General features: G+C 46.8%; 1 protein-coding gene across 1 annotated transcript in view; it reads left to right on the top strand.

The window, feature by feature from the left end:
- ELL (elongation factor for RNA polymerase II) overlaps positions 1-27155 on the top strand; it is a 53758-nt gene extending 26603 nt beyond the window's left edge. The window contains exons 3-12 of the mRNA XM_063357723.1: positions 5054-5175; positions 5474-5637; positions 8562-8815; positions 11912-12036; positions 15403-15499; positions 18536-19037; positions 22120-22186; positions 24334-24505; positions 25427-25471; positions 26468-27155. Coding sequence (XP_063213793.1) covers positions 5054-5175; positions 5474-5637; positions 8562-8815; positions 11912-12036; positions 15403-15499; positions 18536-19037; positions 22120-22186; positions 24334-24505; positions 25427-25471; positions 26468-26572 — 1653 coding nt within the window. The 3' untranslated portion in view covers positions 26573-27155. The remainder of the gene's footprint in view (positions 1-5053; positions 5176-5473; positions 5638-8561; positions 8816-11911; positions 12037-15402; positions 15500-18535; positions 19038-22119; positions 22187-24333; positions 24506-25426; positions 25472-26467) is intronic.
- The last annotated feature ends 789 nt before the right edge of the window (positions 27156-27944 follow it).

The raw sequence follows: 27944 nt of genomic DNA, 5'->3' as shown, positions 1-27944 counted from the left end.
CGCCCCGAGCCCGGTAAAGTGGGCAAGACTTTATGGGCACAAATTACTGAGATTAGCAGCGCTCAGGGGCTGCTACGACCGGACCGAAGATTTATTTAATATGCACATCTAAACAACTGGGCAGTTTCTGTATCAAAAGGGTTTTTTATTCAGGAGTTTTATTTCTTTAACTTCTGTTCCGATGACTGAACTCTTCCAAGATATTTATAGATGCTCGAAACCGTCTGTCGAGCCGGTTACTGACAACGCTGAGATTGAATTGGCAGTGTTTCTGGTAAAGTAATGCAACTCTTCAGTGAACTTTAAAAGTGTCATTCATACACCTTTTAGCTACAAAAAGGCGTGTGTTTAACTTTGTTCTGTGTAAGGAAGGAGAATTTAATTATTTTTTTTTCCTAAGAATCTGAACTTAGCTGTAAATTACTTCTTAATTTTTTTGTGGTGGCACACTAAAACTTCCAAAAATGCTTGAATCAAGTAGGCGTTAAAGTCTAGCACGCTTCTCCTTGCCCATATTTTACCCTGTGATATTAGTCTCACAGTACTGTAACAAAACAGAGCAGGAAAGACATAATTGTTATCTTAAGTTAAGAAGAAAAATACAAACCTTTCGGTCCTGGGAAATAAAGAAAGGAGCAATTTCCAGGGTTTTTTTTCCACTTTGTTTACAATTAAACTTCCCAGAAAGCTCAGCATGAAAGCTTAGATAAAAATCTGCAACTGAAGTTTGGCAGAATTAGAGGCGAGTGGCAAGGAGAACTTTTAAAGGTGGATGATTTGTCGCTATTAGATGAGCAAACAGCTTTGCATGTAATAAAGAAGCTACAGAGACTTGCAGACGCTTTCCCCTCCCTTTGTAGAGCACCTTGAGAGGACCTACACCTAACTTTTCCTGCAAAGCTGCTTAAGTTCTAGAAATGCCTCTTCTCTTAATCTTCCTGCTCGAAGGAAACACAGCAAAATGAATCGGAACAGCTTAAAACGCTCCACCGCCCTCAGCTGCCCGGCGCTCCCTGCGCTGGGTTTCACGTGGATGCCGTACACGCTCAGGCATTTTCAGGTTAACCTAAAGAAAACCTATTTTAAAACGGTGCAGTTCCTTGTAATAATTTTAAAAATACCTGTTTTACAATTATGCAGTTCCTTATAATAATTAAAAAGATGTTTAAACGATGCAGTTCCTTATAAAAATTAAAAATATTCTAAAGTTATGCGGCTCCTTATAATAATTAAAAATAAATATTTCATGCACTTAATTATATTTGAGCCCTTAACTTCCAGAGAAGAGGTGTTTTTGGTGAAGGCGCTGCCGATCACCTGTAATGACAGCCGGGGAGGGTGCCGCTGAGAGGGCGAAGCGTGGAGCCCTGCGCGGTGGCAGGAGGGTGTTGGCAGCACAGGCCTGACCTCTGCCTGCCTCATTTTTCAGCTGCTTAATTAATTGCGCTGTCGAGTAAAGGCCAAAGGTAGAGCTTTGAAGAAAGCGAGACCCAGCTCAATTGGGGCAGATAGAAAGAGCTCTTTGTCCTTTTATTATTATTTTTACTGGGTATGACACGAAGCTGGCAGCTGCGAAACCATCTGTTTTTAAGCGCAGTCCTGGTGTGTGTCACGATTGTGCCCTGCTTTAAGGCATTGATGACGAGGCTTTAAATACTTTCTAGCGAGTCTCCTATCAATTGGGCCAAAAAGGTAATTTTGGTAATTTAACAAGCTCTGAAATTCAGGTGATGACACAAAACTGTATTTGTTTAGCTATTTATTTTTGGAATACGCTTTCTTCCACTATACCTTAATTCCCCAATTTGTTGCCTTCGTATTTTGCTCCCTAATCACTGTCGCTGTGGAGAAGATTTCCCGTTAACTGTCGAGGGCGGTAGGTTTTGTTTGTGCCGCAAATGTCAGAGTGTGACTTAAAGCAGTGTCCAGTGGTACGGGATTTTAATCCTGTGACTTTTCTGCGTAAATACCCCTCTTGCGAGAAGGACAAACTTCAAAGTACTTGGTGACTGGGGGAGGCAGGACATAAAATACGAGTTTAAAACAAACTGCCACTTCCTTAACTTAATTCTGCAGAAGCCTCCCGACCTGTTGAATCTCATTATTGGTGGGGCTTTTAAATTACTGTGCCCATGTCTCTTTTTTTTTTTTTTAACTGTTCCCTGTGTTAGTCTAATGAATGCTGTCAAGGATGCTCTCAGCTTTTCATACACAGAAGAACAACTTTCATGTTTAATAATCTAATTAACCAGCAAAGGGAACTGGCCGGGAATTAAGCACGGGGTCAGCGAGGTGGCAGCTCTGTCGGCCAGGTGCTGAAGGGAGGATGTCGGTGGTTCTCACCCAAAATAAAACAGGTATTTTGGTGACGGGGGACAAAACCTGCGTGGATCCTGCTCTGGATGGACTCTCATGAGAGGTTTTATAGGCTGTGGGGTGTAAATGGTCTTTGCCTTGGGATGCATTTCTTCATAGCAGTGCTAGTCCTGTTACTGACTTCTGCAGTGCGATAATCCCTGTATCGGTCAGGCTTTCGGTGGCAGCGACCGGGTCGCAGTTAGCAGAGTGGTACTCCTTGGGACGCTGAAGTGGGACTCTCTGGGTATTGCTTAAGAGCAGCACCTGTTAGTTGGTTTTTCATCACAAACTGGATTTTCTTGGATAGTTTTGTAAGTTTATACAGAGTCTGGAGCATTTTGCGTGTTCCAACGTGCATGTAAATTAGGATTTAAGAGCTTGGGTACCAAAGCGTCACATGCAGCGGTAGTTGGAGTGCATAACTTCACAAGAAAGGCTGAAGATGCTTCTATTTCGGTAAAAGCATGTGCAGAATTAGAGCTTGGGTTGGGTCAAATTTGCAGGTGTTTACTGGGGGAGGGGGGGGCTGAGATGGGGGAGTAGGGGAAGAACTGAACTGGGGAGAAAAAACCCCCTTAGGGTACCAAATACACGTGTGTTCATGCAGCTTTCTTAAATATGACTGTTAGGAACAAAACGCCTTAACTTTTACGTGATTGGAAAATACGACGTTTTGCCCCGTTTCTTGGGATGAACTTGTGCTGGTATTAACAGAGGAAGGTGAAATTGCCATTCAGAATGAGCTGTACAGTACACAGATGAATATTACTTGAAAGAAAAAAAAAAAAAAGAAAAAAACAAAAACCAGAAGTCACATCTGTAGAGAGCTATTTTTAAGTGTCTATGGTTACTGGTGTAATACTCGGCGCCAAAATTAGGGCTCCCTCAAAGCAGTTACCATGCTGATTTGGTGGCTTGAGAAACCTTCTGTTTCAGCTAAAAATAATTCCTAGATAACGGCCGGTTTGCATATGCTACACTTTTCAGTACTGGAACGAGCAACATTTAACGCTAAAATGACTCTCGCTCCTGTTCCGTTTCACGTCCTTTGAAGAAGCTGCAGAAACTACAAAAACGCCAAAGTCGGGGCTGTCGGAGCAGCTGGTTTTTACAATGGTAAATGGGGAGCTGGAAGCAAGTTATTGCAGTGTGTGACTGTCTGATTTGGTTCCATCCCCCAGGTTTTATTTCCCAAACCCGTCGCGTGCAGCGCAGCACGGGGAGCCTGACAGACCCATTGCATTCACCTTCTCGCCCCGTTCCCAGCGAATTAGCGGTGCCAACTGTAAAATCCCCCCGATGGACTGTTTGCATAGCATCGCCTTCGCGCAGATTCTCGGCTCGCCTGTAAAGCAGAAGAGAATTTTGTTCTGTGTGGATGGGTGGGGGCAGAGGGTGCCGGGACAGATTAAGGGCTCAGGGCTGCGGCGCAGGTTTGGCAGGGGAGATAACGGGGCAGCGCTGCCCTCATCGCCACCACATCTCCTCCCGAGTATTTTTAGATCCCAGTCCTGGGACCGTGCTGTGGGGGGGGCAGATAACTTGTCCTTCTGTATCGCTCCGGTCTCGCAGCTGGCCGTTTGGGAAGAAGGGAGGTCTGTTTTGAGGGCGGGCTGGAGCAGAGAGCTGGGTTCACGGGGGGTAGATGGAAAATGCTGTGCTGGCGCAGCCCGAGGAGGGTCACAGCAGTGTTTCTTGTCAATTCTGAGAACATCCCTGTGGTTTAGCAAAGTGGCCCAGATGCACGGGGGTTCCAGGCTGCTGGAGATGTCTGAGGTCGAAGGGAAACCACCGAAAACCCTCCTGTACCAGCCCCCGTCTCTTACGGAGCGCAGTCATACGTGGATGCCCGAGCTGGTTTGCTAGGCCTAGATATTTTATGCATATATGTGGCAACCTGGGTAAATATAAATCTGTGTGGTAGAGTGCAGCCTAAAATAGGTTGAGGCTGATGTTCCCTCTCTCTCATTTTCTGGAAGCCATCTTAATTACCAAATATTGCTGTGATGGTAGAGCTGAGGCGCTGAGATTTATGTTGGACCTTGAAGGCGGAGGGGAAAGAGTTTCCCTTCTGAAAAATGAACGGCTGGGGGGAGAAAAACAATGCAGATCGCTGTCAAGTTGTCTGCGGAGCACACTTAATGCTTGATTAAATATTTAATTTAGCAGCAGCGTCACACTCTACTGTGAGCCATGAAATCTCGTTATGGAATTATAATCTCTTAAAAAAGAATAAGCGTGCTACCTAGCGACCTGGCTTGTACTATGTTTAGTGCTGGATCACTAATTCTAAAGAAACAAGTCTCAAGTGCTTTAAGTTGAATATAAACAGTGGTGGCAAGTCTGTTTTGAGCCTGAATCAATAGAATTGGGTCAGATTCCTGGAACGAGATGACTGTGGGCTCCCCTTTGAAAGTCAGCAAGCTGCCAGCTCGCAGCCCTGTCCCGTAGCAGACGTGGCTGCCTTTTTAGCTGCCCTTTACATCTCTCTACCGCTGGTACCTTATCTTGTCAGTGCGTATAGTTCTGCTAACTTGAATCCTTCTCGTAGCTTCTTGCTCTTCAGAGTCTCCTATGCAGTAATCCCTGTGCGTTACTTGTAGCAGGCTGCAAAATGACTGCAGAAAAGTAGAATTTTGTGTTAGTGTGGGCTCCTCAAGTGACCAATATTTTTTTTTTTCCTCCTTCCAAACAGCACATCGCTATTCCAAGGCCTGATCGACCCACGGAAGTGCGGACTTTCACATTTTATCTTTCAAATATTGGCAAGGACAGCCCACAAGGGAGTTTTGACTGTATCCAGCAGTATGTATCTAGGTGAGTGGTACAGCGAAAGAAAACCTAGCCTTTTTTTCACTGTATCTTCTGTAAAATCTTTCCCCTGACAAACTCGAGCAAAACTTAAGTGTTCTTTCTTTCTTATAGTCTTTCTAATCTGTTTGCATGTGTGTGTGTGTAACTTTGGGTGAGGAGGCACTCACTCTTTTCACCCTTCTCAGCTTCTTTCTGTCCCCTCCTGTTCCTTAGATGACGCAGGCTCCGTTATTTCCCCAGTGACAGAGCTGTGCCCATTGGCAGTGTCGGGACTATCTTCTCCATTGCGTTTCTTTTGCAGCAATGGCAATATCCATTTGGATTGCCTGGGAAGCATACAGGATAAAATCACCGTGTGTGCTACTGACGATTCCTACCAGAAGGCAAGGCAAAGCATGGCACAGGCCGAGGAGGAGACTCGCAGCCGGAGCGCTATAGTCATTAAACCTGGGGGGAGATACGTAGGTAAGGAACAACTGGATTTTGGGGGGTGTCTTCCCCACCTTCAGAAGTGCAATGCTGACACTGGCTTGTCTTTAACGAGTATCTGGTGGCTCCTTATGGGTGTCTGATTTATTAGGGTGCTGCTCTCCTTGTGTTGTGCCTTCTTCATGGCTCCCATCTTCGCCCTGGAACACGTGTGGTGGTGTTTGCGTGGCCTTTGAGGGTTGTCTGGGTGCAGTCACGTCACTCTGGCGTTATTTCGTGTTTGTCAGGCGGTGATGCTGCGAGCGCACTGCTGGTCCCTCCGAAGTGGCTGTGCTCCTCGCAAAGTCAGCTGAAACGCTCCACCGCTGTTGTCACACATCTGGTGTGTGCCCGCACCTGAGACCGTAACGTGCAGCCGGGAGGGTGCAGATAGCAAAGCGCTGGTGCTAATAAACACAGAGACGAAAGTGGTGATGCTGACTGCAGCCTTAAACAAAGCACCTTGTTGTGACAGAGGAAGGACAATCTTAGGAGAGGAAACAAAACCGTGGCAAGTATCAGTGGGCTCCAGAAGGAGCCTGCAGAGACCCTGCCTTGGGCTCAGCTCCCTGCTTAACCTCATCTGCTCGCAAACTCTGGGCACAAATATTAACCAGAAAGCAGAGGTTTAGGCTTTGTTTGGGTTTGGGTGTTGGTTTTTTTTTTTTTGAGCTGCTGTTTTTTCTGCAGCCCATGTGATCTGTAGCCAGTCTCTTCTCAGAGGATGTCTGTGATGAGAATGGTGAGTTGCAAAATGTAGAACTGACCCTGACTCATTGTTTTATCAGCCAAGTGCTCGAAGCTGAGAAATAAGATAGTTATCAGGAAGGAAATGCATTGATTTCCTGTAGACGAGAAGATTATTTTGTTTAGCTTATATTTGAGAACATTACAGTAAGTGGATGAAGTTGTTAGGCTTGCGAGGGAGAAGATTCTCAAAGCAAATTGCTTCCCGGAAAGATAGAACAAAACTTCTGATTTAGAAATACTCTTGCTAAAACATTTACTGCTGTGAAATGGAGGCACCACCATGTCAAAAGCAGGGGAGTGGAGTGCAGGCTGCCTATGTGGGATGTCAGGGTTTAAGACAAGAGGAAAGCAGCGATCCAAGAAGGAAGAGCCTGGGCAAGGACAGTGGGATACGCAGGGCTTTGGCGTCGCAGCACCAGGCTGGGCTGGGGGCCGGGGCTGGCGCTCACGTTCCCATGAGAACATGGGGGCTCAGCGCTTAAGCATCAGTGGGGTCGTTCCAGGCAGATGGGGAAGAATTTGTATGAAATGTTGAAATTGGAGATCCACAGAACAGTATAGATGTGCACTAACACTAATGCGCATATATTTACACATATATGTAAATAGATAGCTGATATGTCTGTAAGGGGGATGCGTGTGCTTATATACACACTAAATACGTGTGTGTGTATACACCTATATATAAGCACATGTATAAATATTTTAAAAGACTTCACGTTCTGGCTTAACTTAGTTTTTTCTTTTTCTATCTTTGCGCATTTTGGCTCCAGCCTTAAGTGGAAATGTCCCAGTGTGTTTTTGCTGTTCATGACCTGGCAGGAGTTAAGGGAGTTCTAGAAAGCTGACAAATCTTCTCTTGTCCCCTTTCTGGAAATGAAGTCCAGTTGACCTCTGAATTTTGGGATGTTTAACGTGTGAAATGTTGTTTTTCTCCCCCTTGTCTTAACTCAGCCCTGCCGACGATGGGTCGTGCTCACTTGCATCAGCGTGGTGCGTAATAAAAAGCCAGGAAATGGGGACTCAGTTATGCAATCTACATTTCAGTAAAACAAACACTGCAGACAATCACCAGTATCTTCAGATGACTCAGTTGAAAACATTGCTTCCTAGCAGTGGAGAATTGCCATGCTGAAATAAACCCCCAGAATTCTTGCAGAAAGTGCTGGATGTTGTTTGTCCCGGCGAAGGTCACTTTCTTGGTTGCATCTCCCTGTATTAGACCCTGGAACCTACAAATGTTCTTTTTTCAATTGGCTGGTTTCACCTTTGGTAGCAGGAACCTGCCGCTGTGACCTGCTTCTGTATCCAAAACAGTAAAATTCTTTGATTTGCACTTTAGTAAGTGATGTGGGACTTGCATGAGGGCTCCAGTTAAAGCTGTTCCCCAGCAGGAATGGGAAAAATGAATTCTTGTATAATGCTGTCAGACACCAAGAACCGCACTTGCCATGGAGTTGAGGAAGCTGCTTCTGGGGGCTTGAGATGAACTTTTGAGACGGTTTTATGTTCTCACGTCTACGTAAATGTAATTGGAGGGTGAAGCAGTTATTGCAATGCAGAAGGGGTTATTGGGTGAGAATAGGCAGCACGCTAATGAATAGGCTGATGGATCCGTGTTAGACCCCATTCATGTGGCTGCGTTTGGCGGGGGGAAGGGAGGTGGACCCAGCCCCATAAAGTTCCTATTGTTCTAAAAGCAGAAACATCTGCTGGAGTAGCGTTTTTGCTGAGATCAGCAGCAGGGAGCCGCTCGTTGACCAGTTCTGGTCTTTCCACTCCATATTTCGACTCTTCTACATAATAATGCAGAATTTTCTTCTCATAGGGAGGGGAAAAAATGGTTAGATTAGCCGTGGGGATCCATGCACTTGGGATAAATGAAAAGCTGGCAAACAAAGAGAGCTTTATGTACGCTTGTGGCCAATAATACTCAGGTTTCCAGAGCTTGGTGTTGCTGTTTACTTGTTACAAGCTTGTCATGAATCATAAAACTCATGGGATACTCGTTCCGGCAGCGTATCGGAGCGGATGGGGTGTGCTGCTTGTGTGTGTCCTTCATTGTCATCTTCTGGCACTTCAGCTGGTGGAATGAGCTCCACATACATGTTGACAGACCCCTGGCCTTTGCAAGGTGACTGCTGCAGTTTACTATTCTCATCTCATTTTAGGCAAAAAGGTTCAGGTGCGTAAACCTGCACCAGGAGCTTCCGATGCTGTTCCCTCCAGGAAGCGTCCAACGCCAGTCAACCTTGCCAGTGCAATAAAGAGAGGCAATAGTGCGATTTCTCAGAGACCCTTCAAAGACAGGGTTGTGCACTTACTGGCACTAAAGCCTTATAAGAAACCTGAACTAATTCTCAGATTGCAGAAGGATGGACTTTCTCAGCAGGACAAGGATTTGCTGGACAACCTTCTGCAACAGGTTTGTACTCTGATGAGGGCAACGGTTTAGGTAAAGGGAAATGTCTTCTCCGAAGGGTAGTGCCTGCTGTATCGGTCTGAGTGTAACCCGCGTACCGCAGAGCTGCAGCTGACCGTTCTCTAAAGGCCGTGTCCGACAGGAGGTCACCATTCACAGGGCTGTTTTGCTGGAGACAGCAGAAACCTCTGGTGTATAGGCCTCGGTTCAGGTGTCTGCAGCCAAGCTGTATGACTTCGCTTCACCAGATCGGTCCCTGTAAGAGGAACACTTTCGGTTGGCCGTGGGGAGAATTACCTAACAGAGCATCTACGGCTGTTTGAATTGTTATCACCTGTAAATCTATATATTTTTATTAATGTGGACGTAAAGGAACATGTTTTGTATTCACACATGTAACGTTTCCTAGATGAAGGAAAAATACGTCCCTCTCCACTAAGCTTTCCTCTGTTGCTCAGCCCCATGCCTTTCCTGCTTAGTGCAGCTGTTGAGCGTGAAGATCACGCAGCTCCTCGCGAAGCGTATTATTTGTACGTCAAGTGTGAAAGCTGTCTCCGAGCTGAATCAGTTCTTTACACTTCGAGCCATGTTGAAGGTGCCATTTTAGGAATTGCAGTAAATACCTTTATTGCTTTCGCAGTGCAAAGCACATCATGGGTGTTTATTTAAGCGCTGCAGCTGCCCTCTTCTGTATTGGATTATTTTTTTTACTCCTTTCCATAGCCTAAAAGAATTGAGACAGTGAGGAGTTAATTTGTCCAAGGGCACAGGGCAGGTCATACTGAAAATGGAGTTATTGCTGGCACAACTTGCTCCTTCCTTAGATTTTAATCCCGTAGCCCTTAATTTTCCAGCGGTGCTAGAATTCTTTTGAGCACCCTTTTGAAGGCTATAAATAGCCTTAATACTAGAAATGCCGTTTCTGATAATCACCTTTTATTGATGCTCTCGCAAACCCCTGGCAGGCAAGCGGTAGTGTCGGCAGCATCGGCCTGATTGGGCCAAATGCTGATTTGGCTGTAAATATATTGCTCGTAAAGTTAATCTCCTCTCAGCACTGCCAGGGCTCCCGTCCACAAGGAGACACAGATAAGCTAAAAATTACAGGCTGCGTTAAAGCTACGTGTCTAAATACGTCTAGGTGTGGGTTTCATTGTGCTCCTGCATCTCTCGCAGGACTCTGTGTTCCTGCTGGCCTTTTTGCCTCATTTTGCAAGGTTTCTATTTTTGGGAGAGCCGGGGTGGAGCTTGCGGAGTCCCACGCCAGCAAAACACGGAGGGAGCAGCTCTCCGCCTCCGCGCAGAGAAAATCCGAGCTGTTCTCCTGCCTGGGCTCCAAGCCTTGCCGGGTGGCATGTCTCCTGTTGTAGAAAGAGGCAGTAACCGGAGACATTCTCGGAGGGTTTTTTGTTTGGGGTTTTTTCTTTTTTTTTTTTTTTTTTTTTTTTTTGAAAAAGAACCTGGCTTTGCTTTTGTCTCTTGGGCATGTTTACTGGGATATCTAAATGTAAAACGCAGCTCAAATTCTACTTGTGTTTTGGCTCAGGACTTTGGAAAGCTGACAGAACTGAAAGGAAAAACAAAGCGTTTGTCATGTAAACTGATAACTCTGCTTTTTATTTTTTTGGTTATCAGGACAGCCTTGCTGGGTTAGTTCTGCAGCTTTTTTTGCTTTTAAATTCGTAGATTTTTAATACTAGGTCATAGTCTCCCTAAAGCAAAAGCAGAAGAATTAACAGCATCTTCAGTTAGACTTCCCGCTCCTTCACTTGCTGTCCTGAGGCTCTTCTGCCTGAACGGAGCGAGTGATGGAGGACACTAATCCCTAAACAGATGCGCAAAATCTCTGCTGCCTGAATAAAAGCATCTTCCAGTTTCCAGTGTAACGCACTCGTCAAACGGAGTGGCCAAAGCAGTGAATTTGGGACGCGGCTCCTGGCTTTGCCTGTTGATCAGCCCGGCTGTGGGCACAGCATTTGGCACCTCTGCCTCCCCATCCCTTTTATAAAGACGAATTTAAGGCTGTGTTTTCTTTCTAACTTGCAGTGCTTTACGCTCCCCGAAGAAGGGCTCACCAAGATAGTATAGGACCTGTGAAAACTTAACTGGGGGCTTCTTGGTTTGTGCTAACATTGTATTTTTCGGATCTGCAAGCAGCAGCAAGAAGTTAAACTTTCAGTCGGGCTGTGGAAAGACTGATTAAAGTGGGAAAACTTTCAACAAGTTGTTTCCATTCTAATACGATTCTGCCGCTTCCAGCGGTGTTTCCTATCCGTGTAGGCACCAGGCAGAGTTTTGTGGGGAAACTACACAGGATAGAATCGGATAAAATGTCCCAAAGCTGCTCACCCAAGTGTCCCGAGCGACCTGCAGCGCACGATTTAGGTGCAACACTTTATTGCAAACCCCTGGGCTATAAGCTGGTGATCACAGGTTTTGTTCTTGCCCTGAAGTATTCCTCGGAAAAGTTCTCTGTGAAATCCAGCAGATTTCCCCGATGCGCAGAAGCGCGCGCTGTAATCTGCCAGCTCCACAGTGCGGTGTATCTGCAAGGCGTTCCCTTCGCTGCTCCTTGGGAAAGTGGCTTTCTGTCCCCTCTTGTAGTGGCTTATTCATGAGGAATTATCTTTGGCAGTAGTTAACTAAGCTATCGCCGCAGGAGTCCCTCTATCAGCTGATGAACTGCTCCGCTTTGGCCATCGGGCAGGCGTGATAAGTGAACTGCCCCTTCCAACGAGGGGTCGTTTCCAGGCATTTCCATAAGCTGGTGGTGTGCCGCTCCAGACTGTCCAAGCTGCACAATCTGCTCAGATATGACTTGTTTCCCAGTAAATTTGATATACTTTGGAAACTCGTAATAAACTGGTGCAATGATAAGGCAAAAGGAAAGGCACTCTTTGATTAAATAACCTAAATAATTAGGAAATGAAGTATAAAGTCTCTGCTTGTTCTCTGACACTACCAACTGCTGCTAAGTCTGCTGAGAGTTTTGCCTGCATCTTAGATCTCTCTTCTTAGAGTGAGTGAGAAAATTAAACCCTAACAGGTGTTTTGTTTTTGGTTTTGTTATTTTTTTTTTGCAAAATACTTTTATTTCAGGTGGCAAATCTGAGTGCCAAGGACAGCACTTTCACGCTGAAGGATTGCGTGTACAAAGAAGTGCAGAAGGACTGGCCTGGCTACTCAGAAGGAGATCAGCAGTTGCTGAAGAGGATACTTGTTCGGTAATTATCCCATCTTCTCTGTAATATCGGCCGGAGCTTGAAAATACTGGGCCAGGTCAGTAGCTATAGATCGGGGTAACAAGTCAGTAGAACGACGGTAAGTTGAGCGTTTGACTTATTTTAACATAAAGTAAATCTGTTTCTCATCCAGGCAGCTGTAGAAGTTACTAAACTTGAACGCCAAAGTGGACGCGCTCTTCAGATGGTCCTGGGCTGCCTTTAAATCATTATACTAAAAGCCGGGGGAAAACCTGGATGGGGAACAGAAGCTGTTACAGTTAAAAAGTTAACGGTGGTTTAAAATCCTGGGAGATGAATGGATTAAGGCAAATGTGTCTGGCTCAACTCTCCATTGAAACTCTCCTTTCCTTTTTCCATATCTCCTTGTACACGGCTTCCTGTGCAGACTGCCGTGTTTGTTCACGGCAGGGAGAGAATTACCACGTCCCCAGGCTGTCCTGCAGAGCCGCTTCTGTGCCCTGTGCCTCTGGATGTCCCCGTTCCTCTTGAGCCGTTTGCTTTGGAGACTTTGCCGCTTCGTTTCTGCAGTGCTACCTGGATGTTTGTTTACTGGCTTTTTCTCGTCTTGCAAATTCTGTTAGTGTCGCGGTCGCCCTGCAGGATTGGAGGAAAGGATGCGCGAAAAAGCACGAGGCAGTTCTGTAGAGATAAGTCCCCTAAAACACGTGTGGTTCTGCCTGTACAGCGTAATCCTCGCTGTCCAAGGGATACCTGTCCTCATGTTCCTTCCTGAAAATAGCCCGTAGTGGAGTTAGTTGAGATGATGGCTTGGTCTCATCAGTTCCAAAAGATTTTTTTTTTTTTTTCCTTCTTCCTCCCCTTTACAGATAATTTTTCCTCCCAAGCTTGGGAGCTCTTGGCTGGCAGGCGGCAGGGAAAGAGGCCGTATCTCCCGGGTTTCTAGAGGAAAATCCTGCTCTGAGCGTTTGTGTTTCCCTCTCTGGGTTTTCAGTGTGTCTGTACTGACTTGGTACAGATTTTGTAATGCAGATAAGAGATTTTCCTCAAGTTGTTTTTGAGATTTATTTCGTGGCACTTTTGGTTAAGATTAAGTAGACCGTGCTCTGTTTGAACAGTTTCCATGATTTGAAAGCACGGTTGGCTTGGAGATGAGACTTTGTTAAACCAACAGAAACTTAAAGTGCTTTGGCATGCTGAAGAGAAATCAAACTGGTTTAAATGGCCTTGATGTTGAATGATAATTAAATGGAAAAATACAACTGCCATGCAGTCTTTATGGCTTTCAAAAAAGTTAATTTCTCCCTGCAGAAAGCAATGTTTACCGCTTTTTCTAGAATTGTGGCATTCAGTTATGCGAAGGTCTAAAAATAGAGCTTGGAAAGGATGTATTCAACTGTACAAACAAAGACCCGCTCAGCCAATGCAGGTAACGAGGCTGCAAAATGGAAAAAACATGTAGGGGGGAAGACAGTAGAAAAACATTCAGAAAAAGGGCACAGGCACCAGAGGTCGGACTTCACGTAGCTGCTGCGGTGGTCGCCTGGTTGCCCACATCCAGCCAATTGTTCAGTGTCCTCCTGGTTTACCAGTCTGGTTGCCACTCGCTGGTGCATCAGCTGCAATAATTAGCACATCTGCAAATATTGAAACTGTATCTAACGATGCCGGTGTTAGACTAGCACCTTTTGCCTCCTGTTGTTTGTGTTTTCCATCCTCCTTCCACCATTGTAGTGAAATGTTTTTCTGCTGTTGCAAGAGCCGCTGAATTGAAAGTCGTCGTCTTTCATTCACTCATTTTAAATCCCTAATTAACGCGTTAGGAGATGTGGCAAGGTTGCTCGGTCTAGTCAAACGGCATCCAAAAAGCTACTTTCGCTGCGGCGTTTATGGAATATCGCTGCTCCCCTTCCTGTTTTCAGTCTCCGAGCACTTTTCTTGAGTTGATGGGTGGCTGTTGAGATTGTTCTAAATAAAATTAAACAAAGCGGCAGCTGAAGCCAGAACGGCGGTGAAGCTGCAGGCGTCTGAATGTTGCTGCGATACGGCCGAGGGTTCGAGCTCAGGTTAAAAGAGAATTTTGGAAAAGTCATGGGCGCTCTCTCTGAAATAATCTTCCCAACGTTTGGAAAATGTGTGTGTGCTTCAAAGCTGATGATAGTCTCCTGTGGAAGAACTTAGAGGTTGGTTTTTCAGGCTGTACAGCTGGTGACAAAATGACTGCAGAGCTAGTTTATTAAAACCTTTAACCTTGAAATCTTTTTTTCCAGCTTGACAGCTGCAGCTTGATGCAACCGTGGTTTTTCCTGGGTGATTAGTGCAGGGGCGATCCGGCTGGTGGCAGGAGAGTAGGGCAAAGCTGGGAAACTTCACTCGGAGATGGAGAGAGCCCCGTGGGCTCTGGGGAGTGGAGATCCCCAGCGTGAATGAGAATTAACGCCCTGACGTGATCAGAATGACTCGCATTGTACTTCTTTTGCGACAAGAGGTTTCTGTTGTTTGTCGAATACCGTAAATACAGACCAGAGTAGCGCTATTTTGCATGATGCAACTTAAAAGTATTATTTTGAAGCCCTAAATGTACATCCTGGTGGACCAATAATACCATAACAGTTCCTGTTATAATCCTGCTTTTCATGGACCCAGAGGGACTTGCTTCTGAAAGAGGACTGCTGTTCCCGTAAAATGTTGTTTTAACGGTGCTAATGAGGGGGAGAACTTACTCTCCAGTACCTGAACTTGAGTTTTGACCGCTTTTCAGAGCGTGCTCGCTTTCTGAATTTTCTTGTGAAGACAATTTTAACTGGGTGAGACAAACTCAGTGGAAATTAGTTTAAATACTGTCTTGGTTATTGAGCTGCACTTCAATCGGTAGCAAGAATAGGTATCTCCTGTGCGCTTTAAAGCTCAATGTCAGTTTTTACTGATCTGTATAAGGATCATTTTTCTAAGGTCACAATTCATTTGTTGTAATATTTATGTCACCGGTTCAAGGGAAAAGAGATAAAACTGTCAGGAAATAAGCTCCATCCTCGGTAGGGAATCCTCTCGTGTGTCTGACAGCTCTGCCTGCCTCCTCCCTCCCTGCCACGGCAGCAGCAGGCCAGGCTGTTACCTCCGTTCACAGAGAATTACAAAAATCACGGGAAGGCAAGAAAGAGATAGGCAATTACCGTATGTTGTAGATTGATATTACCTTGTAGTAGTTTCTTCTTCCTAGATTTTGTCCGCGATTGAAACTGTAAGTGCTTGAACGAGCTGCTTTCGTGGCATCTTCAAGCAGTGAGAATTTGAGCCCGCAGAAAGGCTCGTCGCTCTGCAGGCAGAAATGCCCTCTGTTGGCTTCTCAAGCGCGGGATTTGAACGGCCCTAAATTCTGTTTTTCAGGAAACTCTGTCAGCCACAGAACAGCAGCGGTTTTCAAGGAGAAGCGCCTTCCCTGAGTCCACCGAAAGACAACGTGAACTCCAGCTCTCCTCCTCAGGTAGGTGCTCCCTCTCCAGGGGTGCCCAGAGCAAGCCGCTGGCTCCCTCTGCTCTCGGTGGAGCTGGGCGCTGGATGTAGGTCCCGGCTGAGCTGCTCAGCCTGTCTGCACCCTGTAATCACCTGCTGCTGGAGGCTGGTAGGTCAATAGGTTGTTGGGTTGGTGGTGTTTTGGTTTTTTTTATTTTATTAAGTTAGAGTCTAATTCTGGGCTTCCTCAGCATCTGTTTCTCCTCTGGATGTGGTTCGGTGACAGCCTATGGGGAGCATCCCTGAGAGTGTGTCTCAGGTTTAGGTTTAAGGGCCACATTTTTTTCCCAGTGCCTACATCCCTCTTGGAGTTCCTGGGAGAATGAGCCTGTGTTTTACTCATTACTGATAATTGACTGGAACGAAGCAGTAATAAGTAGCTCCCAAACACAGTTGAGTTATTAAAAACCTTGACCTTTTGCAACCTAATGGCCGTGACAGATCAGGGGCAGGTTGGTCTGCTCTTTGATTTGTTGAGATGCCAGCGCATGGAGCTGTGAAAAGTACATTTTGACTGTTTTCTTTTTCCCATGATAATAAACTGTGAAGGAGCTGCATTTGCTTGTGTGTTAAGCAGAGCTTGTCCCTGCTCTTCCCAGTATCTCTTAGTGCAGGCATTTCTTGCAAGCATTGTGAAATCCCGGCTTCCCTTCTCAGCTGTGGGTCAGCCCAGACAAGTTGAGTATTTATTCTCCTCCTGCCAATGGAATGTGTAATGCCTACTTGTCTGGACAGACGCACTGAGGATTAGTGGCAAAGAATATTAGCAGGTAAAGAAATTATGTGCTTTCTGGCAGTGAGAGGGAGGCAGCGCTTTATTGAGAACAAGAACTGTGCAACTTGTTTGCCAGGTAGCTAAATTCCAAATCCTCTCCTGCTCTGCTGTGGGCACGTTCCTGGTGAATAAAGAATGATCCCCTTGGTTGGAGTTTGCTTGGAAAGACACGATGCTGTGAAGAGGCTGGTCTTGTGTTTTTCTTAACCTGAGTGTGAAAAAAATGTAGGTTGAAAACTCATCTTGCTTCTGGCTGTGCATATTCTGAAAGACACAAAGGTCTGTAGGGGATGTTTCTGGTCTCTTGAGATGACCCAGTCAAAACTTTGGGTGGTTGGTTGGTTTGGATCTAGAAAGCGCTGGTGAAATAGGGGCAACCAAACACAGAGTGTAAGTGCTGCCAGCGGTGCTTCTAACATGGCCAGTGTCAGACAGCAAACCACAGACGGCTTTTTCTTGTAAGCAGTCATTTTTTTTTGATATTCTATAGCTGTAGTTTCTATTTAGAGAAGGGATGCCTGCTAATGGTTGCAGCCCCAGCAGAGGACTGGGATTTGGTAGTCTGGAATGCAAAATATCTTGGGAAAGTTCAGTTGTGGAACGAAGGCGAAGGAAAAGCTCGGTCTGGTAATTCCAAGGAAGCGTGGCAGAGCAGGTATCGCGTGCGTGGAGCACCTCGAACCAAAGAGGTAGGGTCGGTGAAGCTGGTGTGTGGTGGCTTTAGAGAAAGGAGAGTAAAAGGTGGCAGTCTTTAAAAATGTCGCCTGTTCTGAGACCTGTAGTTAGAGCGGCCCCTGCTCTGGGGAGATGGACACTGCGCGGGTTCTGCTGGGATGTTGCAAAGCCGGTTGGACGTGCTGGCCTTGCCCCTTGAGCTCTGTGGCAGCGGGAGCAGCTCCTCTTCCTAATTACCTTGGCAGGTGGGAGGGATTCCTGCCACCGAGCGGTGTCCTTGAGACCCCTGGCATTAGCAAAGAGAAATAACAACTCGGGGAAAAGGAGTGAATTGGTGGCTCCGTGACAAAGCAGCTGCCTTTCTGCGACGGAACAAAATTTCCGTTTGCAAACACATTGCAGTCCTGCCTGAGACATAAAGAAAACAATAAAATATCCAAAAGAAATAACCAGAACTATCACTTGTTTTCCTCTGGGCACTAAATAATCTCTCCTCCTGCGTTTCTGCGGCCCAGGCAGGCGCACGCCGCTGCGCTGATGGCTCTCCAAGGTAATTTGGGGCTGGACTGAGCCCGACAGCCATAGTTGTGGCTCTGCGTTGAGCTCTTCCTTCTGCTGCCTGACGGATGGGTTCTTCCAGGCTGCGGCTTCCCCAGGCCAACCCCCAGCCTGGGGGCAGCTGCGTACTGGGAGGTGTGGGCACACGGAGCTTCTCTGCGCCCTGCCTGACGCTGCCCAGGTAGGGCTGGTTGGGGACACTTGGGAACCATCGCTCCTTATTTAAAAAAAGGGATACTCAGGTTATGTTGGCCCATGGGACGTGGCTTTTAAAACTGCTGCAAATGTCCTGTTTCACCTTAAATTCTGAGAACTTGGCAGTTGACACTTTGTCACCTCTTCCGGGAAATGCCTCTTTCTCGAGAAGAGGAAGGGGAGGTATTGCGAGGGTGAAGCTGCTGACCGCAGCGTTGGTAAAATCGGTAGGGAATAAAATGCAGAACTTGTGAATCCCTCCCTGCTCCAGAGATCTGAGCACGTCTTTCCTTCGCAGGGACTTTGAGGTGCTCTAAATGTCGTGCCACCGCCAGAAGAGGTGTCAGATGTTTTTAATGGTGGTTCCCGCTCTCTGCGGTGTGAGTGGGACGGGGGGAAGGACAGGCTTTTATTTCTAGAGGGCTGGATTTGGATTAAGATGCGCCGAGAGCAGGCTGGGTTGCGTGGCCATGGTATGGATGGTGCAGGAGATCAATAATTGCTGATGTGATGGTGGGTTTCTCCAAGCTCTCCCACTGAGCCGTGGGCTCCAGAGCTGTCGGGATTGTCAGGATGGGGCTTGGGATGGATCAGCTTCTGTAGGACCTGGCGGTCCTGGAGCCTGTGCCCAGGACCAGCCTCTGAGCTGGGACGCTTGCTGGCAGCTCTCAGTGACAGCAGAGCTCTTTTTCTGGGGATATTCTCCTGTTTTCTGGTATTGCACCACCACCTAGTGGTAACAGCAGCCAAAATTCTGGCCTCAAAGACTTCAAGATTTTTTTTTTTTTCCTTTTTCCTCCCTAGAAACGATCCCAACCCCTGGAGTTTATCGATCCCCTGGCCAACAAAAAGCCCAGGATCTCGCATTTGGCTCACAGAACTCAGCCCACTTTCAACGGGAAATTGAATTCCTCCAACGGGAAGGACGCCCCGACCCCAGCCCCTGCCCTGCCGCCGGCTCTCCCGGAGTCGGTGAGCTCCAGCTCCAGCCTCCCGGTGCTGGAGCTGCCCAGGCCTCACGATCCCCTTTCGGATGTCAGCAACGACCTGACTCACAACGGCAGAGACTGTGAGAACCCGGAGACGGCTGACAGACTGACTCATCCTTTGCCGACAGACTGTCCCCAAACGAGCAAGCACAATTGCAGCTCGTATGTAAAAACCAAGAAAAAATCCAAAAAGCACAAAGACAAGGAAAAGGAGAGAAAGGAGAAGAAAAATGAAGAGAAATGCAAAGAGGAGAAGCAGGACTGTGAAGTAATAAAAAATGCTGACTTAGTTAGTGTTCCCCAGGAACAGGTCACAGGTACGTATGGTCCCCGACGTCCTCCTTACGCCTTGTGCTAAGGTAATGTTGGTGTCGGCTGCGTATGATTTCTGCTCTAAATCCATTTGAGGAAAGAGATGGCGTGTCCGCTTGCCGCGGCTCTGCGGTTAACGAAATAATATCGCTCTCCCTACCTACAAATCAACAAATGCGCTTCCTCTCAAAAGAGGATATCAGGTTTTTCCTGTTTAACCTTTCGTGCTGCTTGGAACTGCCTCAGAGCGTGTCATGTTTCTCCTTGTTAAATTAAAAGTCGTATTAATATACGGGGATGAAAGGCAGACATCAAGATGTGTTGGGAGAAGCAGTGCTGCTTGATTACTTATGGCTCTTCTGCACGGGTTTGGGATTGTGATGGCTGTTGTATTGATTTTTAACTCGGTAATGAAAAGTTAGTCACAAAAGCTTTTAATATTGGATACAAAAGAAGTGGCAGATAAGTCTTGTGATAAATGTGGTTAGAGCCGTGTACAACCAGCTCTGTCAGGCTGAAAGAGCTTCCTTGTTGTATCCCTCTGTTACTCCGAATTTCTTTATTCGGGGTTAACACAACAGTGAATGTTACCCACGGAGATGTGATGAAAATGTTTTCCATCAAACCGGTGTGTTTCCAAGTCAGTTCTACGTACTCTGAGGAGTTAGGGCGGAGAATACGTGTGGATTAATCCCATCCGTCCCCTTGCCAGGCCTGCAGCTTTCCTCGTTTCTGCGGTCTCATTAGACTTTCTTACAAGCGCTGGGCAGCGCTGGGCATCCCCTGCAGCCCCTGGGGATGCTGCAGCCCTGAGCTGCTGCTGCATCTCTTCCTGGATCCCTCTTGTGTTCCTTTGCCCCGTTACTACGCTCTGACACTTAAGTTCCTCTTCACGCTGGGTGCATGAAAATCACCCAGTTTAGGCTCAAAAGGGACAGTAACGCGAAAAACTGATAGGTTGAATTCCTGGAAAGGGATTTGTTGAATTCCTGAGAATTCACGGGGCATTGAGGTTAACATGATGCAAGTTCTCACCTTCTGCACAGTCTTTGTAACACCGATGAAATGCATTTTGATGGCTAGCAGTGATTTTTGAGGGCAGTCCATAGTTCTGCTCACTGTGTGGCACTGCAGAACCACGCTCTTCAGATACTACTTCTACTTTGATCTTAACTATTGTAGTTCTTTCTGTGACTGTTGTTACTCTTCCCCATCTGTCTCGAATGGCAGCGGATAGATATAGACACGTTCTTTCTCTAGATGTAAGTTTTTGTCAGTGGTTCTTATAAATACCAAAATACCCTGAATTCTTTCTTCATGAAGTTGCTGACCTTTTATCACCTTTTCTGCTCTGCTTTCAAAACAGTTTAATGACTGGCTCTTTGTTAATTAGTAGGAGTCGGGTTTTGTTCCTGCTGCACCGCTGATGTATGCGAGGTAACGAATCCGAGCTGGGCTTGGGAGTAATCATAAACAGGATGTGGTCAGTGGCTGCTTGGATTCCGTACAGCCAGTTTGCATCTGAATTTGGGATCTTTTTCCTTCTGTGCCTTGCTTCATGCGGACAGCGTGGGCCTCATCCTGCCCCTCTGGCCTGCAGCCGATGGCCGGCAGCCCTCCCAAGGGCCCCCTCGGTCCGGGGACTGCAGGGAAGCAGAGTTTCTCTTGGGAGATTTGTTCCAGAGGGACCTTTGGGGTCCTTTCAGCAGTCAGTAGGTGGCACTCACAGGCAAAATAAACTTTATTTTCTTGCCTTTCTCCTCCACGATCTTCCTTACCCACGCTCGATCTTCCTTACCCACGCTCGATCTTCCTTACCCACGCTCGATCTTCCTTACCCACGCTCGGCATCCTTGGCGCTGGTGGCCAGGTGAGGAGGAGAGCAGAACTGGCTGCAGACATCTGCAGCAGGAATTGAGGCTGGGGTCTTCAGAACGACACGGGTTTTCTGCCATTCTTCCCTTCTGCTCAGGAAAACCTTTCTGTGGAGGTTCAGAGAAAAAACTACTTTTTAAAAGACAGAATTAGCTTCCTGTTTTTACATGCCTGTGTTTATTACTTGGGCATCTCGTGCTGCGTGCGGTTAGTCCGGGGTGAGGGTTGTAAAGCCGCGGTGTGGGGATGGGCGAGGCGTGGGGCTCCCACGTTCCTGTCCGGGGGAAGCTGCGCAACCCAGGTGCTGCTTGCTCCAAGTAACACACTTGGAAAGAAGAGGAAAGACGACTTTTGCAAAGCGGTTGATTTCAATCCTTTGCAGCCTTCTCCACTTGCCTCTTATTTTGCTGCCTCCTCATGGGTGCAGTTGACTTTCTGATTAGGGCTTTCAGTATAATACACAGTTTATGAGAATTATCCCTTTTTCAAACCTGTATCCAACTGCTTTCTCCAGCCAAACTAATAATGTGGTGCTTGAGTTAGGTCGAGGATGGGGTCTGGCTCAGGCTCACGTTCAGAATCCCGTTTCTCCTGAGGTCTTGGCTCCCTTCGCTTAGACTCTTAAACGTTCTTAGCTGAGCCTTCCTCCACGCGTGTTCCTTCAGCTTCCTAGAGCAGAGCGCGCTGTGGTTTGTCTGCGGGGCAGCAGGGCTATGTGAGGAAAAAGCTGAATGCCTTATAAACCTCTCTGTTGTAGCCTGTAGGAGTCTGGAGTATTAATAGTAGGAGTCTGAACCTGGAGTATGAGCAGGAGGAATCCGTGTACTGTAGAGAAGAGACTGTGCACCTCGCTCGGCGCTCTGCTCTGCTCGTCTGGGCCCGTAAATTTGTTCTGCGCTTCAGCAGCGGTGATAGCCGTGTCATCCTCCCTGTGGGCAGTGTTTATAAACCAAAGAAATTAAGGTTTTTGGCTACTCAGTGGATTGGCTAATGTTGATACTGTTTTGCTGACGGACAAATATTAGAGAAACCTTCAAGTTTTGACCACCTTATTATAGAGTGGTTATCGTAGGTCTTCTGTCTCTCTCAGTTCAAAGCAAAACAGAAATCCCTTGGAATTCGACAAGCTGTATATTGCAGATGTTTATGATGTTTAATTGCATAGAGCTTTAAGGTTTAAGAATGTCTGTAAACAAGTTTTTATTTTTTCAGGTTTAAATGGAACATGCAATAATTCTAGTGTACCAACATCAACTTCAGAAATGCCAGATTATTTATTGTAAGTATATTTATCAGTTGCTTCATCACTTTGGGATCATGTTTCAAGCTAAAAACCGCAATGCACTGGGGATTTTTGTTGGACTTTTATTGTTACTTGATAGAACTTTGTCAGGTGGGCTTTAAAAAAAAAAGAAAGGAGTGAACCCAACTTTGCGGGTAGTTCCTGAGACTGAACTTGGTGTCAGATCTGTTCTTTACCTCCTCGTGCAGCTCAGGGTTATTGTCCTATAAACCAACTGTTAAATTACTTCAAGAAACATTGCGTACCTCGGAGGGGTTTGAAAGGATTAAACTTCTCCATGTTGCAGTTGGAAACTGTGAGAGGAAGTGGTGATCTGCTTTAATGTTAGGGAAGACAGGGCAAGAAAGGATTTTGAGAGGTTAGCTAATTCTTCCCCTGTTCGGAGCCAAGATCATCTACATAAACCAGTGAAACATTCTTCATGGGGAGGTTATAACCCCTGGGTTAGGATGTGAGTTGTTTCACCTCTTGACTTTTTAATCAGATCCCCTTGAGGTTAATTAAACAATATACTTGTCTGCTGAAGCACAAAAATCCCCGTGCAGAAAGCCAAAAATCTGCATAAAGCCAAACCTGTTGTAAACAAAGCTGGGTGATAGAGAAGCGTGGCTGGGGGTGGTGTTCCCCGGGCACGTCCCAGCCCAGGGTTTTTAATGCCATCAGATCTAGTGTGGCTGTGCTGTGAGGGAAGGGATGGAGGAGGAGGAAGCATCCGCTCTTGGCTCTGCCGGAGCAGTCTCTGGAGCTGACTGGAGGACGCATAGGGCTCTCGTATGGTTACAGAACCGTGGTTTGCTGGGCTGTATGAACCACACAAACTGCTTCGAGTTGGCATTTCTAACATTCAGAAGAATGCGGATGGCTGGGGTGGTTTTTTCCTTACAATGGATGTGCTGATCCCTCCTATAGAGGGACGACATTACAGCTCCTCGCTCCGTCTCCAAAGAAATCCTGTAAGGTTTGTGAACTCCTGTAAGGTCTGTTGTCTCACCTTTTGGCATGACCAGGTCTTTTTGGCATGACTGAGACCAGGCTGGACGGGGCTTGGAGCAGCCTGGGCTGGTGGGAGGTGTCCCTGCCCAGGGCAGGGGGTGGCACTGGGGGATCTGTAATGTCCCTTCCAGCCTGAACCGTTCTATGATCTGACTGTTTTGATCAACAGCTCCTTAAATTATAAGAGCCATTGCTGCTGTTTTGCTCTTGGATGCATGTTTCATACCAGTGAGAACAACTTCCCTATCTCAGAGCAGCGTGTCCTGTGCAAATGCTTATTTAGACCAACCCCTTGCAGGGAGTCAGTTCTTGAAGGCCAGCATGCGTTTAGCTTAACAGGGTGGAAGTTTTCCCTTAATTTGATACCGACATTAGCTTATACGTCTTCGTGCACCGAGCCGGCACTGCTGCAGACAGACTAAGGTGACAAATCAGGGTCATCACCTACAAAGAGATGAGTTTTACCGTCAGAGAGGACTGGCTGCTGGGCTTTCTGCAAAATGTCTGGTTTAATGGCTTTTTGTTGAGCTGAATAACTTCCAAAGGGCCTCAAAGGCGCATCTGTTAAGCGTGAGCTCTTGTGTTCAGTTCACACTGGGAATCTTCAGAAGGTAGCGGAGAGATATTCAGTCTGTTCGACGTGGTTTCTTGTCGTGCGCTTGCCACATAGTCATACTGTGAGCATTTTGCAACGATAGCTGAATGCTTTTGGCGTTTCTTTAAAAACTCTTAACACTAGAAGCATCGTATTCCTGCTGTTCCAAGGTCTGGCACAGATGCAGAACTCCATGTTCTGCGGGACAGCAGGAGTTAGAAAAGCTGTAGCAGCGCTATCTGAACGTCCTCCTACACCCTCAGCTGCTCCCAGGCTTTGCTGTACCTGCGTGTTCCGCACTATCTGGCACAGATAGGAAATTCTGGCAGCAAACACTGTCTTGTTTTACGCGGAACTCAAGGCAATAATCCTGACAGTTACCTCTGTGCTACTATAACGCAAATCGTAAGAGGCTGTATTTGTTTTCACATGCAGTCACCTGGTGGGTTTGTCATCCTGCGTTTGGCACTGCGGTATTCCCGCTCTCTGGAGAGAAGACTTACTAAACCGATTAACTAAATTGTTCTCCCTCCAGAAAATACGCGGCCATTTCCTCTTCGGAGCAGCGTCAGAGTTACAAAAACGACTTCAATGCAGAATACAACGAGTACAGAGACTTGCACGCCCGGATAGAGAGGATAACTCGACGGTTTACGCAGTTAGACGCCAAGCTGAAGCAACTTTTGCAGGGCTCTGAAGAGTATAAGGTAGAAACAGCAATATATCTTTTAAATAGCTAGTTCTGCGAGTAGCAAGGCTACTACTCGGTGTTTTAGTTGCTCTGTACGCGGGGCTGGTGGGGAAGGGTCGGTGTCTAAAACATACTGCCCAGAGCCCAGCACTGATGGATGCGGAACGTGCAGCCAGCTGACAGCTTTGTGGACTGTTCTTAAAACAGCTCTGTGTTCTTTCGTTTTCAAGCTGGAGCACACATCATGGGACTTGTTGACAAGGAAAGGCCTCAGTGAGACAATTGGCGTCTTTAGCCAAAAGCTGCTGGAAGCTATTAGTGTATCCCAGCCAGAAAACTCATATTCGCACATATGGCAGCGTATCGGGGCTGGAAGGGGAGTTAGGACGGGGTCATCTGTTTCTCTGGAATCTTTGATCTTAATAATGTAGCATTATTCGACTCGTCAGGCTGATTTTTAAAAGAGCTTTAACTATTCATTATCTTGAGAAAGTAAGTCTCACTGAGTATAATAAACAGATTTTTACAGAGCACCTATTGTACTCGGCACTGCGTCCTCCCTCAAACAGCCTTCCCTGCTCTTGGAGAAATTCAGTGATTCCTCACTGAATTATTTTTATATTGTGGGGAAAGAATTAGTCTGAGCTGTGTGGAGGCAATGTCAGTGATCCTGCCAGCCCAGGTGCCTGTCGCAGGTACTTCTCATGGCTGGGGAACGGGGCCTGATCCTTCCAGTGCTTCTGGTGCCAGCACCAGTAGAGGAACGGATCGGTGAGGCTGGTCGTAGCTGTCAAATCTCATGGGGGGGGGAGGTCATGGAGGGTGTAGATTTTGGTCGGTATTTGGAGGAAATCTGTACATTGAGCCATCAGTAAATGCTTGCCTGCTGCAGGACTGTCGGCTCTTTTGAAAATAATAATAATCTTTTCCTTTTTAGACCATCCATGATCAAATTTTACAGGAATATCGGAAAATTAAAAAGGTAAGTAAAAATCGTCAGCCTCAAAAAAAGGCTTTTGGGTGGTGCCCTCAGCGTGACTGAAAGAGATGGGCCCCTGCCAAGCGAAAAGCCCAGCCTCTGGGGCTGCACGGCAGATCCTTGTTCAGCTCGAGCTCGTCCCAAAAATGATCCCTTCCTGATTCCACGAGGTTTTGCGGAGAGTTGAGGCTGCTCCTCGGATCCTGGGGAGCATTCAGCTGCCTTAGTGGCACGCAACAATGAAATGTGTTAAATTAGCGCCTTTATCCCATCAAGGGAATAACAGTTTGTCTGTCAGATGCAGGGGCCGAGTGATAACGGGATCCTCCGGGTCTGGGGATCTTCTGGGATGTGGGGGGGGATTCGGGACCAGTCTCTAGTGGGAGCCACTTGGGTGCGTGGTCCCCTGCGGGGCTCTTCGGAGCGTGGGGCACGCAGAATGCTTTATGTCTCTGTATGTATAGGCAAAACAGCAGTTGTTGACTGGGGGGATTTATGGTTTAGCTGGGTGAGGCAGGTTGGGGCATCCGTACGCTACGGGTGGGTTTGTTTTTTTAAATCTACAAATATGTCCCTGAGCCCTCTTGTCCCTGAGGGATTTAGGAGCCTTTTGAAGAGATTCTCTCTGTGTTGCAAGCTCGTCTTTGTTTGGCAGCTCCCAGGCTTGCACAACGCAGTGCTAAGGAGGGGGCAGGTGATACTTGCTGGGAGCTCAGGCCTGTGTCCCAGCCGCTCCGCATCGCTCACGGTGCGCCCGTTTCCGCGGGCTGAGGCTCCTGCAGCTGGGAGTCCACGAAAAGGGATTTTATTCTTTGCCTCGTTTGACTGGAATAGGTCCATTTTAAACGGGCATCTGCTCCTCCGGCTAGAAAAGCTTCATTCCTTGGTCGTGTATTTACGCTCTGAGGTCCGATCGCCACCTCTGGGTTCAGCGTAGGCGTCGCTGAGTTCTGAGGAATTACCTTCCGTCACTGCATTTTTGTTTTTTTGTCTTTACAGACTAACCCCAATTACAGCCAAGAGAAGAACCGCTGCGAATACCTCCACAACAAACTGGCTCATATTAAAAAACTGATAGCAGAGTATGACCAACAGCAGTTTTAGCTGGCACTAATCCGGACTGGGTAGGGCAAAAAAAAAAAAGTCACCTGGACGTTACGTTCCCTTTTATACAACTAGATTCCTTTCAGAGACGGGCGTTAGTTCCTCGTGGTTGAAGAACTTGGGGATTACTTACGATGCCGGATCTGTCATGTCCGCGCCTGAGTCGGGTCGCAAGCCCAGAGCCCGGCGCGGTCCTCTTGAGTTTTAGCCTCTCTGAATGTTGGAATGTAACAAATGAAACAAAAAAAAAAAAAGAAAAAAAAAAAAAAAAGAAAAAAAAGGAGAAAAAAAAAAAAAAGGAAAAAATTAATCTGCTTATTTGAAGCCAGCATTTGACACTTAAGGGAAAACTTACCTAAAGTGAATGAAGCTCCCAAAGGTTAAGAATCAGTAGTTTCAATGGATTAAAGTTTGGCATGAAGTGTAATTACCCCTGGCCCGGGTCCGCTGGGTTACAAATTGTCCTTCAAATGGTGAGGAACTGGAATGCTGCTAGGTTACCTCCTTCTCTGGCACCTGCGACTGTTCATATGCAAGCTGTCTGCTCTCCATGGCACCGCGTTAAATACACCACGTACCCAGAGCTCTCGTTGTTTGTTCCTGCTTTTGTCATCTCCGGTGTGTGCTCGCTCTCCAGGTGGTTGTGGCAGTAGGAGGGGATGAGGATCAGCCCGGGGATCTGCACTGGGTGCCTCCTGCAGTGCAGAGGTGGATCCTTTACGTAAAACAAAACAAAAAAACCACAAAACAAACCCAAACAAACAAACAAAAAAGACCCCCAGTATATTTTTTCTTTACCTGCTCATGTGTTGGGAAGCAGCGGGCAGAAAGGTTTGCAGCGGCCGCTCCAGCGCGCACAGCCCAGCCTGCATCAACCTTCCCTGACCAACGCTGGGGAGACCGAGACCTGTCTGTCTTTGACTTTTATAATTTTATACCAAGGCAGCCAATTTTATTAATTGCTAATGAGACTGGTCTATTTTTGTACAAAAAAAAAGAGAAAGCAAAAAAAAAAAAAAGAGCATCTTTTTCTAAAACTGTGCCTCCCTTTTCCTTTTAGGCCAAGTGTTTCAGAACCTTTCCTGTCTTATAACTGCAGTGTTACTAAAGCTTATCGGCTAGGTACCCAGGGAAGTTCTTTTATTACCTGTTTTGACCCTGAGGAGAGTAGGGGGGGTTAGGGGGGGCGGGGGATGCCGTGCTTTCTTTGGTTGGCTTTTTTTTTTTTTTTTTTTGTGTCTTTCCAAAGAAGCAGCAGCAGCAAAATCCTTCTCAGAGCAGGCGCCCAAGCGTGAGAGAAGTAAGGTAGCGTTTTCCCAGGCGGGTCACTTCCAGTGCGGGGCTTTATCTAGCCAGCTCCTCGCTCCAGTCT

The sequence above is a fragment of the Chroicocephalus ridibundus genome, chromosome 22 (assembly GCF_963924245.1).
Source record: "Chroicocephalus ridibundus chromosome 22, bChrRid1.1, whole genome shotgun sequence".
NCBI classification, from domain to species: Eukaryota; Metazoa; Chordata; class Aves; order Charadriiformes; family Laridae; genus Chroicocephalus; species Chroicocephalus ridibundus.
This window is presented reverse-complemented; position numbering and strand designations above follow the sequence as displayed.